Source organism: Nannospalax galili, unplaced genomic scaffold, assembly GCF_000622305.1.
Source record: "Nannospalax galili isolate Female #2095 unplaced genomic scaffold, S.galili_v1.0 scaffold1200, whole genome shotgun sequence".
NCBI classification, from domain to species: Eukaryota; Metazoa; Chordata; class Mammalia; order Rodentia; family Spalacidae; genus Nannospalax; species Nannospalax galili.
In genome coordinates this window covers 682,785-694,583 of record NW_008347131.1, presented here as the reverse complement: position 1 = coordinate 694,583, position 11,799 = coordinate 682,785, and the positions used below count along the sequence as shown (strand labels likewise).

The following is an 11,799-nucleotide window of genomic DNA, read 5'->3' as shown; positions in this document are numbered from 1 at the left end:
GGACTGAGGTTACTGTGGGCTGTTCACCCTCTGCCCCACTCCCAGTTTCCTGCTCACAGGCCCTTCCTGTTTTGCTGTGAATGTCAATTCCCATGGGCCTACATTAAAGCACAGGACAAGGGCCAGGGCAAGAAGCCAGAGGGACCAAAAGGGAGATGAACAGGGCACCAGGGAAGAGGAGAACAGAGGGAACAGGGAAAGAGTGCACATGGATGTGGGGGTGGGACAGAGGGAACAGGATGGGAGGACAGGAAGGCTGAAGTAGAAATGAGTCTTGGGGAAAGATGGGAGGAAGCACAGGGTGAAACAAAGGAACAGGCTGGGACTGGGGACATGTGTGAGGAGACAGGAGGCTGAGGGGGTGTTGCAAAATCTGCCCATGTTATTCTTTTTTCACATTCAGAAAAGCCCCTCTGGCAGCTACCATCTGAAGTTTCTGCCTCAGGCTTTTGCTCTTATTCCTTCTCATCACAAGGTCATCACCTCCCAAGGCCTCCACCCTGGTCTGGGTGCTTCTGAGTCATGAACACAAGGCTTTCCATTCCCCAATTTTCACAAGGTCCTGCTATCCTGTGAAAGTAGAAACCAAGGACAGCAGCCACAGAGCCAACTAATCTGTGGGACCACACACATCAAGGATTAAGCTCCCTCCCCCTGTCCATGGTCCAGAATAGAAGTACATTCAGAAATGTTCCTGAGATAGCTCATTTCAAGGAACTTGAGATGTGACACTGGTCAGAAGCCCAGTGACATATCTTCTAGGAGTTAAGAGAAGTCCTACTTATCTAACCCTAATACTTAACTCCCTCTCCTTGTCTCTTCATAGGGGGCTTCCCTGACTCCAGAAACACACATGCAAGCCCCATCTGGGGCCCTCTGGCCTAAGCTGGAGCCAACTGCTGAGCAAGCAGGTCAGGGCACCAACTCCCCCAAGCCAGAGAATTAGCTCAGCCTAGTTTTCTGTAGGTAGCATTACCAGGACTTCACTGCCACAGCTGCCCCTTCAGGTTAGAAGTAGTGGAGGAGCCTCCAGCCTCCCACAAAGAGAACCAAGAGGAAAAAATGGGAAATACCAAAACCTATTGATGGTATCTCCACAGAGTTTCCGGTGGCCAGCCACTAGGACTTCTACCCCAAGCCAGGGCAAGCAATCAGGTGTCAGCAGCTAGAAGCACATATTCCAATCCTGTGGGCCTTTCCTAGGTTTTCTTGGCTTCTCTAGGAAGCAACATTTCTAGGAACACCCTTGGGGAATCTCCCAGGCCACATTTCTCACTCCCCCACCCAAACCTCCAGAGGCAGCTTCTAGGCTTGGAAATAACAGCATTCATCAGTCTCTGGTTAAATGAACCACTAGGTAACTCCCGCAAAGGCGGCTTGTTTAATGGGCTGGAGTAACTATTTCTCTATTCCTCCTTCATCATCCTGGAAGAGTGTAAAGTATGGGGATCATCTTGTAGACCACTGGGAACCCACTCAGTGACCTCTGCTTAATAAGATAGAGAAGAATCCAGAATTCCTGCTTCCCACACCTGTAAGTTCAGACATGATATAGAAGGCAGCACACAAAGGAAAAAAGTAGCATTTATTTAGGCTCTTCATAATTTGTTGCATGCATTATCATTTCATATATTCTCACAATAAACCTTAGGAGATAGTTACAAGGTATAAATATAAAAATTGAATAGAGGTAAAACTTATTCAAAAGCTCATGCTCGGGGCTGGAGAGAAGGCTCAGTGGTTAAGCATGCTGCTGCTCTTGTAGAGGACTGGAGTTTGGTTCCCAGTACACACACCAAACAGCTTACAAGCATCTGTAACTTTAGCTTCAGGGGATCTGACACCCTCTTCTGGCCTGTCAGCAGCCCCCTGCCCCATAAATAAAAATAAATCTTTTTTAAAAAAGCTTATGCTTAAATTCAAACTAAAATAAAACCCAGTATTTCATTATACAAAAGTACCTCCTAAAATGGGAAAAATGGTTAACTCACCTGATTTGTGTTTGTTTTTGCCAACACAGGGTAGAAGAGTAGTTTCCAAACCTGACCTCACTTTCAGGAACTGATTTATGTGGTCTCGAGTAGGCCCATGAATCCACCTATCTATCCATGTACATGTTGATTGTTTTAAAACTGTAGTTAGGAATCAAGGTGTGAGGAATACAAAAATCATCTTGTAGAAAATAATACAAAAGCGGGGGAACCAAGACATCCAGGCATTGCTCTGGGCTCTACCATCAACTTGCAGTGCCCACTCTTCCTGGAATTGTTTCTCCCTATAAAAATCGAAACAACATCTGCTTCACCAATCCCTCCTACACAAGATACTTGCAGACACAAAGGATATAGACATATTTGAGCAAGTAGGAAGAAAAGCAAAGATGAAGGATTTTTCTTCTATTTGCTAATATTTGGTGAGCTAAAGATTTACATTCTGAAAGCACTATGGTCTGGATAATTTGCAAAAAAAAGTAAAGGTTACACTAAAAAAAAAATTGTTTTGTGAGACAGGGTCTCACCTACATTGGCCTCTAGCCTACACTGGCCTCAAACATGCTATATAATTGAGGCTGGCCTTGAACTCCTGATCCTCCTGCCTCACTCTGCCAGTGCTGGAATTACAGGTAAAACATTCCTTTTTTAAAAAAAAAATGTTATTATTTTTATTTTATGTGTATGAGTGTATTGCCTACATGTATGAGTGCACCTGTGTAGTACAATGCTTCGGAGGTCAGAAGAGGGCTTCAGATTCCCCTGGAACTGTTGTTAAGGACAGCTGGTAGCCTCCATGTGGGTGCTGGGAATCAAACCCAGATCCTCTGCAAGAGCAGTCAGTGCTCTTAACCACTGAGCCATCTCTCCAGCCCCAGCTAAAATATTCTTAAAACAAAACAAAACAAAGCTGGGCTTGGTAGCAGGCAGAGGCAGGTGGATCTCTGTGAGTTCAAGGCTAGCCTGGTCTACATAGTGAGTTTCAGGCCAGGCGGGAGACCCTATCTCAAAAAGACAAAAAAGCAAAACAAACAAAAAAACAACTCTAGGCCTGGCATGGTGGCACACGCCTTTAATTCTAGCTCTCAGGAGGCAGAAGCACTCAGGAGGCAGATCTCTGTGAATTCAAGACCAGCCTGGTCTACATATCGAGCTTCAGGACAGCTGGGGCTACAGGGAGACTGTCTCAAAAAGACCAAAAATAAAAAAACAACCCTACAAACTATGTGGCAGGGCATGTCTATAATACCAGCACTTGGGTAGCAAAGGCAGGACTGTTAATTCCAGGCTGCCTGACCTACAAAGTGAGACCCTGTCTCAAAACAAAGAAAAACATTAATATATTAGCACTATTTTTGTCAGACTGTCAGCTATGTTCCATTTAATCCTTTGATGAAATCTTAAGGTACTGGGGGGGGGCATCTATAGTTTAGCAGTGCAATTTGAATAGCCTGTAAGAAATGGCCCATTATAGTGCTTGTTTTGGCAGCACATATACCTACAGTTGGAATACAGAGATTGGCATAGCCTCTGCACAAGGGTGACATGCATATCTGTGAAGCATTCTATATTAAAACAAAAAATGGACTGGCGAGACAGCTCATCAGATAAGGGCACTTGCTGACAAGCCTGACCACCTGAGATAAATTCTTGGACCCCATTAGGTGGAAGGAGTACAGACTTTCAAGTTGTCCTCTGACTTCCACAGACACATATACTCACACCCACACAAATAAACAAATGAAAAGTGCTTACTGCCCCTTGAAGAGGACAGGAGTTCAATTCCTAGCACCTAAGTTGGGTGGCTCACAACTGCATGTAACTCCAGCTCCAGGGGACCTGACTCCCTCTGGCCTGCAAAGGCATCTGCATTCACGTGCTCAACCTCCCACACAAGTACAGTAATTTTTAAAAAGGGGGGATGGGGTGGCACATGCCTTTAATTCCAGCACTTGAGAGCCAGAGGCAGTCCGATTTCTTTCAGTTTGAGGCCAGCCTGGTCTACACAGTGAGTTCCAGACCAGTCGGGGATGTATGAAACCCTGTCTCAAAATAAATAAATAAATAAATACCTATGGAGGATCTTTGTGAACCTCTTGAAATTACATGCATAATTCTATTGCGTGTTCACATGTGAACACTTTCTGGATGAAGGTTAAATTTTCAAGTGATTTGTAAGAAACTTGTGGTTGGGCTAAATTTTCAAGTGATTTATAAGAAGCTTATGGTTGACATAGCTCCACTATTTGGCTTCTGAGCCTTCTTATTCTGCTCACTCCTTAGACTTCCTGACAACTTTGAGAGCAAAGTTTAAATAGTGAGGTATATAAGTTTATGTGGACTTCTGGGACAATTAACAGTTCTAATCAAATTTGTTTGCAGCTCATCTAAGGTTCATTTGCTTCCAGTGGGAAGATCTGCATCAAAGCATCCCAAGGACCTGAGATCTGACCTGCAACTGTGTCATTCCAAGGTTTGGAGCCACAAAATCCCAAGGCCAGACTGGTTGCCCTAAAGGCCAATTCCAAGAGAGACACTGGTATTACGGGAATTCCACCTACTCCCACTGTTATATACCCCAAAATATGGTCCCAGTTGCCTGAAATCCTTCCCTTTGGAATTCAGTGCTTTGGGTTTGGGAAATCTGAACATCCTGTACAATCCAACTTCTTTGAGAAGCCATGAACTCGAGCCTAAGTTAAATTTAGAAGTGGACAAGAGGGAGCAGGGGGAACGACTGAAAAGGGGAGCGGACTACAGAAGGTTTGCTCAGGGCATTAAGTAGACTAGTCTGGACCAACCTCAAGGACACCGGGAGTCCAAAGTGCTGTTTACATACTGTGCCCCGCACCCCAAACAAAACCACTCCCGGGGAAACAGGGCCAGAGCCAAGGCTCAAACTCCACCCGGAAGGCAGGAGAAAGACGCCCTCTACCTCGCCGGGATTCTTGCACTGACTCGGAGGCGCCCCAGACTGAGGAGGCGCTGGCTCTCCCGGTCAAGATCCCACCCAGGGCAAGGCCACCTTGGTAAAGGAAGAGACAAGCCTGACCTCCGGCCCTCTTTACCGAAACCAGGTTTTTAAGCCTTTTCCGCCGCGCGAAGTCGCGCTACATCCCCACGCTCCTCCACCACCGCCGATCACAGACCTTTCTAAGGATTCCCTCCCACCTACCACTTTCTCCCACCAGCCGTGCCCCTCCTTTAGGAAGATGGCGATGGGTGCGCTTCCGGTATGTGTCTTTCCGGGTGCCTCCGGGCGGCTGCAGCAGGTGCCGCCCAACGCGTTCCGGCCTCTTTGCTGCACAGCATAAAGCGGTGATGGCTGGCGGACAGTCTGGATGGAGCCAGGCGGCTCTCCTCCAGTTCTTTCTGGGCGTGTGCCTGATGGTGATGCCCCCAACACAGGCTCGGAGTCTGCGCTTTGTTACGTTGGTAATGAGTGACGAAGTCACCAACGGGTTCTCGGAGCTGAGAGGGCGAAAGCCAGCTGGTGGAGGGAGGGGCAAGAGGGTGCTCCAGGTCGGGGTTGGGGGCGGGGGTGTTTCGGATCTCTAAGAGCTGGTTTAGAAAGCATCTAGCTTGGGGTGGAGGTGGGGCGCTTTGAGGGTCTGGATTGGTGCTTTGAGGGGATGGATGGATTCTGCCCTGGGACGGTGATGTAGTTAAAAGGTTGAGATTCACCCATAAAGAGGACTTTGCTCTCTTTTTGCTTGTTTGTTTGTTGGTCTTTTTGAGACAGGGTCTCCCTGTAGCCCTAGCTGGCCTGGAACTATGTAGCCCAGGCTGGCCTTGAACTCACAGAGATCCTCCTGCCTCTGCCCCACTAGTGCTGGGATTAAAGGCGTGTGCCAACATGCCCAGCAAAGACGACTTTGAAATCTTTGGCTTCCCAGTTGTCCTTAAGTCCCCCTCCTCTACTCGCCCTTTCTTCCTGTGCCTTTGGCTTTGCCTAGCCTCTCAGGTTACATTGCTTGGCCAAATTAGGATCTTCCTGAAAAGGGCTCTGAAGAGGGAAATTTCCTTTCCCAACGTGGGCAGAGGTGGGCTCTGTCCTCCAGCTAGGAGACTATTCTGCTATTTAGGCAAACCATTTTCTTTACTCAGCTCTATCGGCATGGAGATCGTTCACCAGTGAAGACATATCCCAAGGACCCCCATCAGGAAGATGAATGGTCCCAGGGGTTTGGTCAGCTAACCAAGGTGGGTCAGAAGTCAACCCACATTGCCTTGGGATGTGCCACAGAATGAGTGACCTATGGAGAACAGATCTTGGGGCTCCCTAAACTGCTAGTTGCCCACATGGGTACTGATTTACCAGATGTCTTATTTTATTTGTGGTACTAGGACTCAAACCCAGGGCCTCATCTGTGCTAAGCACACTACTGCTTAGCAACATCCTTAATTATTACCAAATATCATAGCCTTAATTCTGTGTCCCAGGACAGTGCCATTAACAACTGACCACTTAACTTCTGGGATCATATTTACTCATTCTTTCGAGACAGAGGAAGAATGCCCAGATACCATAGGGACTGTGAATAAAGAGGTGATGGCAGTCCTTTGGACTTCCTTAACCCTTGGGTTTGCCCACAGGAAGGGATGCAACAGCACTGGGAGCTGGGTCATGCTCTGCGGATACGCTACCATGGCTTTCTAAACACCTCTTACCACCGGCAAGAGGTAAGGCTCGGAGCTTGATTGGCAAGAGAAATGGGATCTTTAGCATAATCCTCTGACCTCAGAGAGCCTGAGGGTGAGGTTTAGGCACTCTCAATTCCCTCTTTTTTAAAAAAAAAAAAAAAATTTTTTTTTTTTTGAGACGGGGTCTCCCTGTAGCCCCAGCTGACCTGGAACTTACTATGTAGACCAGGCTGGCATTGGTCTCACAGAGATTGGCCTGCCTCTGCCTCCCAAGTGCTGGGATTAAAGGCATGCATCACCATGCCTGGCTTCTCTTCTTTTCATTTTTTGGTCACTGGACAGAACACCTACGGGCTGTCTAGAAATAGTTCTGGGGGCTGGAGAGATGGCTTAGTGGTTAAGAGTACTGGCTGCTCTTACAGAGGACCCCAGGTTTGGTTCCCAGCACTCACATGGTGGCTAACAACCATTTGTAACTCTTATTTCTAGGGGCTTTAACACCCTCTTCTGACCTCTGTGGGCATTGCACAACATGGCACACTTAAATATGTGTAGGCAATACACTCATACATATAAAATAAACAAAAAAAATTTCTTTTTGGTCTTTTTGAGACAGGGTCTTCCTGTAGCCCTAAGCTGGCCTGGAACTCACCATATAGACCAGGCTGGCCTTGAACTCACAGAGATCTGCCTACCTCTGCCTCCCAAGTGCTGGGATTAAAGGTGTGCACCACCACGCCTGTCCCAAAAAATAATTTTTTTTTTAAATAGCTCTGGAAACTGAGTTGTCTCTGCTTAGCTGGGAAGAAGCAAGGCTGATTAAGGGTCCAACTCAGATATAAGGAAGAGTCTGGCAAAGTATTTCCTGACTGAAATAACAAACAGGCTTTCTGTCTAAGACATGTATATCTCCTAGGGGCCAAGCACTGAGGTAGTGCTTTGCATATGAACATATACCATAAAGATGTATAAAGATCTCTTGTCTTCAAAGAACTTAAGAGTGTAGTGGGGGCAGTCTAAGAAGATGGACAGAGCCATGATAGAGGGGAGCTGTGAAGGCTGGCAAGTGTGCTAGCTCCTGAGGTTCTGTTTACCCCAGGGATGGAGGTAGCTGTTCCTGTGGTTACTGCACAGCTATCTCAAGCCTCTACATGCTGTTGTTCCCTTGAGGCCCAGCTCTACTCTGAGCTTGCCCTTTCCCATTTCTTCCTTTTTCACAAGCTACTCTCTTTGTTCCTTAATTTTTTTCTCCCTGGTCTCAAGCCATTTATAAAGAGGAAGGGAGTATGGTGAGGAATGATTCTGAAGTCAAGGACTCTTGGTTTTTAAACAGGGTCTCAGCTCAGGCTGGCCTCAGAACTCACAGAAATCCTCTTGCCTCTGGCTCCCAAGTGCTGAGATTAAAGGTGTATGTGCCACCATACCCCACAAGGACTTGGTCTTAACCAGAGACAAGCTGCTTTAAAATCTCCCAGACCAGACAGTTTACCAACTCAGTGCTTTTGATGAGGAAGGGGACTAATCTAGAGCTGTTCCTACAGGCTGAGTTCTTCACACAGAGGTGGCAGCCCTTAACTGAATGTTTAGGGCCTTGAAGGATAGGGAATCCCAGGGAGGGTGTGTGTGCATGGTATTTTATAATGTGCTGAGTAACCATCCAAAACAGGTTCTCTTTTGCACGTGCACGTGTGTGCGCACACACACAAACTTGTGTTGCCAATCCACAGATTTATGTGCGAAGCACAGACTTTGACCGTACTCTCATGAGTGCTGAGGCCAACCTGGCTGGACTCTTCCCTCCCAATGAGATGCAGAGCTTCAACCCTAACATCTCATGGCAGCCCATTCCTGTCCATACTGTGCCCATCACCGAGGACAGGGTAAGATTGGCCAGCCCTTCCCCAGAGGTGGTAAAGGGGACAACTGTGGCCAGGGCCTACTGATCTCTCTCCTCTGCCTCTGTTTGCTCCTTCAATTTGCAGTTGCTGAAGTTCCCGTTGGGCCCATGTCCCCGTTATGAACAGCTGCAGAATGAGACCCGACAGACAGCAGAATATCAGAACAAGACTATTCAGAATGCAGTGAGTAGGGGCAGAGCTGCGGGTCATCAGACTGTTCTCTCCTGGAAAGAGTAATAATCTCCTGATCCATTTTCTCATAGCAATTTCTGGACATGGTGGCCAATGAGACAGGGCTTACAGACCTGACCCTAGAGACCGTCTGGAATGTCTATGACACACTCTTCTGTGAGGTGAGCTGACCAGGGTGTCTGGTGGGATTGCTCTTCTTTCCTCAGCAGGTCCACATCTCAAGGGCAGTTCCATCCTCATGGGGAAGGCCAGCAAGCCACTGTTTGTGTAACCTGGGAACTTCCCTCGTGGGTGAAAAGAACTTCAGAGTGGGAAATGGTTTACTAGTTGTCAGCACTTCATAGTACTCTCCACCCAGAGCTCTGGCGGCATGAGACTTCTTTCTGCTGAGTCTTGCTCTTCATGTCCGAGCTTCCTTTCCTATGTCCTGCCATCTGCCATTTCTGCTTCAGTCCCTCTACCTCACCTCTGCTCTCCTCTTCCTCCCTCACACACACAGGCACCTTCCCTGCCTGGGGAAGAGAATTACCCCTGGAGAAGCTCTGGCCTAGGCCTGGGGAGCTAACCTGCCTGCTGTGATACACAGCAAACACATGGGCTGAGCCTGCCGTCCTGGGCCTCACCCCAAACTGTGCAGCATCTGAGCCAGCTAAAGGACTTCAGCTTCCGCTTCCTCTTCGGGATCCATGAGCAAGCACAGAAGGCCCGGCTTCAGGGGGGTGAGTGACCAAAGCAGCATGTCACACCCCCTCCTCAGGACTCTCCAGTGCTGAAAATCTACTGTGGGGGCTTCTCACACACTTCTCTGCTTGAAATGGTCTCTGCCCTTGCCATCCCCATTAGTCACCCAGTCTCCCAGCTCTGACATTTAGCCTGTGAGTCACTGTATAACCACAACCAGGTCTGCATGCTTTTCTTCCATTCTTTCTCAAGTTTCACCCGTGTCAGAAGATCCCTGTTTTCCCTAAGTGCATACCTCCCTCCAGGAACTACTGAGACCTTTGGGAGAAAGGCTGAGGGTAAAATGTGCCAGTGTCCTCATTTGTACACTCAAGGACTATCTTCTCTCAACCCTTTGACAGTGCAGAGCCTGCATGCGGCAGCTGACCTGGTGTGAACCACCATCTTGTATGCTGTGAAGCAGTCTTAAACTGCTGATCAAACATGGGCAGAGCCTCCTAGCTCATTTATAAGGGGCAGGTTTCTGCATCTGTGTTTAAATAAATATAGTACCTTGCTTTATCTTTTCTTTCTTCTTCTGTAAACTTGAAAGAGCTTAAGAGAGCAGTGGGTGGTACAGAGTTCTAATACAGTCCCCATGAACTGGAAGAGTTCACCAGGTTGGTAGTAGAAGAGAGACACAGATTGTGTGAGTGAAGACAGTGAAGACTGTAGACCCTGACACCCCGGATTTCTCTTCTTCAGGAGTTCTGCTGGCTCAAATATTGAAGAACCTGACCCTAATGGCAACCAGCTCTCAATTCCCTAAGCTTCTGGTTTACTCTGCGGTGAGCTCAATTCCCTACCACACAAGTGTCAACCCAGGAATTGGCTATTTCCCCCCTACTCAGTTCCTGGGGATGTGGGGTCAAGGGAGGAGTGATGCTCATGGCAGGTCCTTGCCCTTGCAGCACGACACTACCCTGGTTGCCTTGCAAATGGCACTTGACGTCTACAATGGTAAACAAGCCCCCTATGCCTCCTGCCACATGTTTGAACTATACCAGGAAGATGATGGGTAAGTGGAGCTCCCAGTGTCCTCTGGAGGGGCACATGGGATGGCTCAGGGAAGCCTAGGGATTCAGTTAGGGGCATGGTGAACAGCCCCTTATCTTGCTTCCTGTCAACCTTCAGGAATTTCTCTGTTGAGATGTACTTCCGGAATAGCAGCGAGAAGGCCCCCTGGCCACTGATCCTGCCTGGCTGCCCTCACCGCTGCCCACTACAGGACTTCCTTCGCCTCACAGAACCTGTCATACCCAAGGACTGGCAGAAGGAGTGCCAGCTGGCAAGTGATACTGCAGACACAGGTAAGCTACCTGTCACCTGCCTGTGTTAATCATGTCCCAGGGCATCCACACATCTTCAGGGATTTGTCCTACTTTGAAGACTCTTCCTGCTTTTCCCTGGACAGCTCCCACTTCTACCCTGAGACCACTGTTTACACTTTTCCCCCATTCTTTACCCCCAGGTGATTATTTTTCTGTATCACTGAGAAAATAGTCACTAGGAGGGAATTCTCATTCTCCTGCCACATCTACTATCATACCTGCTGGTCTGCTAGTTCACAGGGGCAGCTTCTCCACTTTACTCTCTGGGCTCATCTCTTCTTCCCACAAGGACCTCTATACCTGCATTTCCTTCACCACTGTATCACTCCCATCTCAAAGCTTAACAGAGACTTTTGAGACCTATTTCTTCAGTTCCGTTGTATCTCTCCGATCCCTTTGTAAGATCTTTCAAAGAGTTGCTAGTACTCTGGCTTTACTTTCTCAGTACTTAGTCTCTCAGACTGACATTAAAAAGCTTTGTGTCACCTTCTGCTGCAATGAAGCCATTGTCAAGGTGACCAGTTCTTAGTTTCTCTCACTTCTCAGTAGCAATGCATAGTTGTCATTCCTTCCTTAAATTTTTTTTTCAAGGAGACAGGGTCTCCCTGTAGCCCCAGTTGGCCTGGAACTCACTATGTAAATTAGGCTGGCTTCCATCTCATAATCCACCTGCCTCTGTCTCTGGAGTGCTAGGATTAAAGGTGTGTGCCACCACACCCAGCCTAAACATTTTTTTTTTTGAGTGCTGGTGGCATAGCTCAGTGGTAAAATGCATGCCTAGCATGCATGAGGCCCTGGGTTCATTCCCCACCAAATGCTGCAAAAATGGTAACAACAAAAATAATTTTCTTGACTTCCAGTTTTCCATTTTACTGACAGCATTCTTACTGGTTACCCTCCTCACTAAACAATGGATGAACCTCAAGGCTTGTCCCTAACCCTTTTCCCATCTCTGCTGACTCCCAAAAGATCTCATCCAACCTTGTAACTTCCATACTTCATCTCCATGCTGTTAAATCCTAT

The 11,799-nt window shown here is 47.6% G+C and overlaps 1 protein-coding gene, 1 long non-coding RNA gene and 1 other non-coding gene across 4 annotated transcripts in view; 2 read left to right on the top strand and 1 right to left on the bottom strand.

Moving 5' to 3' along the window:
- Positions 1 to 1,566: 1,566 nt before the first annotated feature.
- On the bottom strand, positions 1,567 to 5,177 carry LOC115072130. Its single transcript, XR_003851194.1, has 3 exons — positions 5,044 to 5,177; positions 1,992 to 2,275; positions 1,567 to 1,869 (listed from the first exon to the last, which is right to left on the bottom strand). It is a non-coding gene; the product is annotated as an uncharacterized LOC115072130 (long non-coding RNA).
- LOC115072136 lies at positions 3,465 to 3,566 on the top strand. The gene has a single exon (XR_003851200.1). It is a non-coding gene; the product is annotated as a U6 spliceosomal RNA (small nuclear RNA).
- Positions 5,175 to 11,799, top strand: part of Acp2 (acid phosphatase 2, lysosomal) — a 9,599-nt gene continuing 2,974 nt past the window's right edge. The window contains exons 1-10 of one of the 2 annotated variants that reach the window (XM_008843569.3): positions 5,175 to 5,426; positions 6,099 to 6,194; positions 6,588 to 6,674; positions 8,363 to 8,515; positions 8,618 to 8,716; positions 8,797 to 8,886; positions 9,312 to 9,444; positions 10,151 to 10,233; positions 10,357 to 10,463; positions 10,580 to 10,755. In XM_008843569.3, the coding sequence (XP_008841791.1) occupies positions 5,313 to 5,426; positions 6,099 to 6,194; positions 6,588 to 6,674; positions 8,363 to 8,515; positions 8,618 to 8,716; positions 8,797 to 8,886; positions 9,312 to 9,444; positions 10,151 to 10,233; positions 10,357 to 10,463; positions 10,580 to 10,755 (1,138 nt within the window). In that variant the 5' untranslated portion in view covers positions 5,175 to 5,312. The remainder of the gene's footprint in view (positions 5,427 to 6,098; positions 6,195 to 6,587; positions 6,675 to 8,362; positions 8,516 to 8,617; positions 8,717 to 8,796; positions 8,887 to 9,311; positions 9,445 to 10,150; positions 10,234 to 10,356; positions 10,464 to 10,579; positions 10,756 to 11,799) is intronic. The other variant, XM_029568584.1, reaches the window with a different exon arrangement.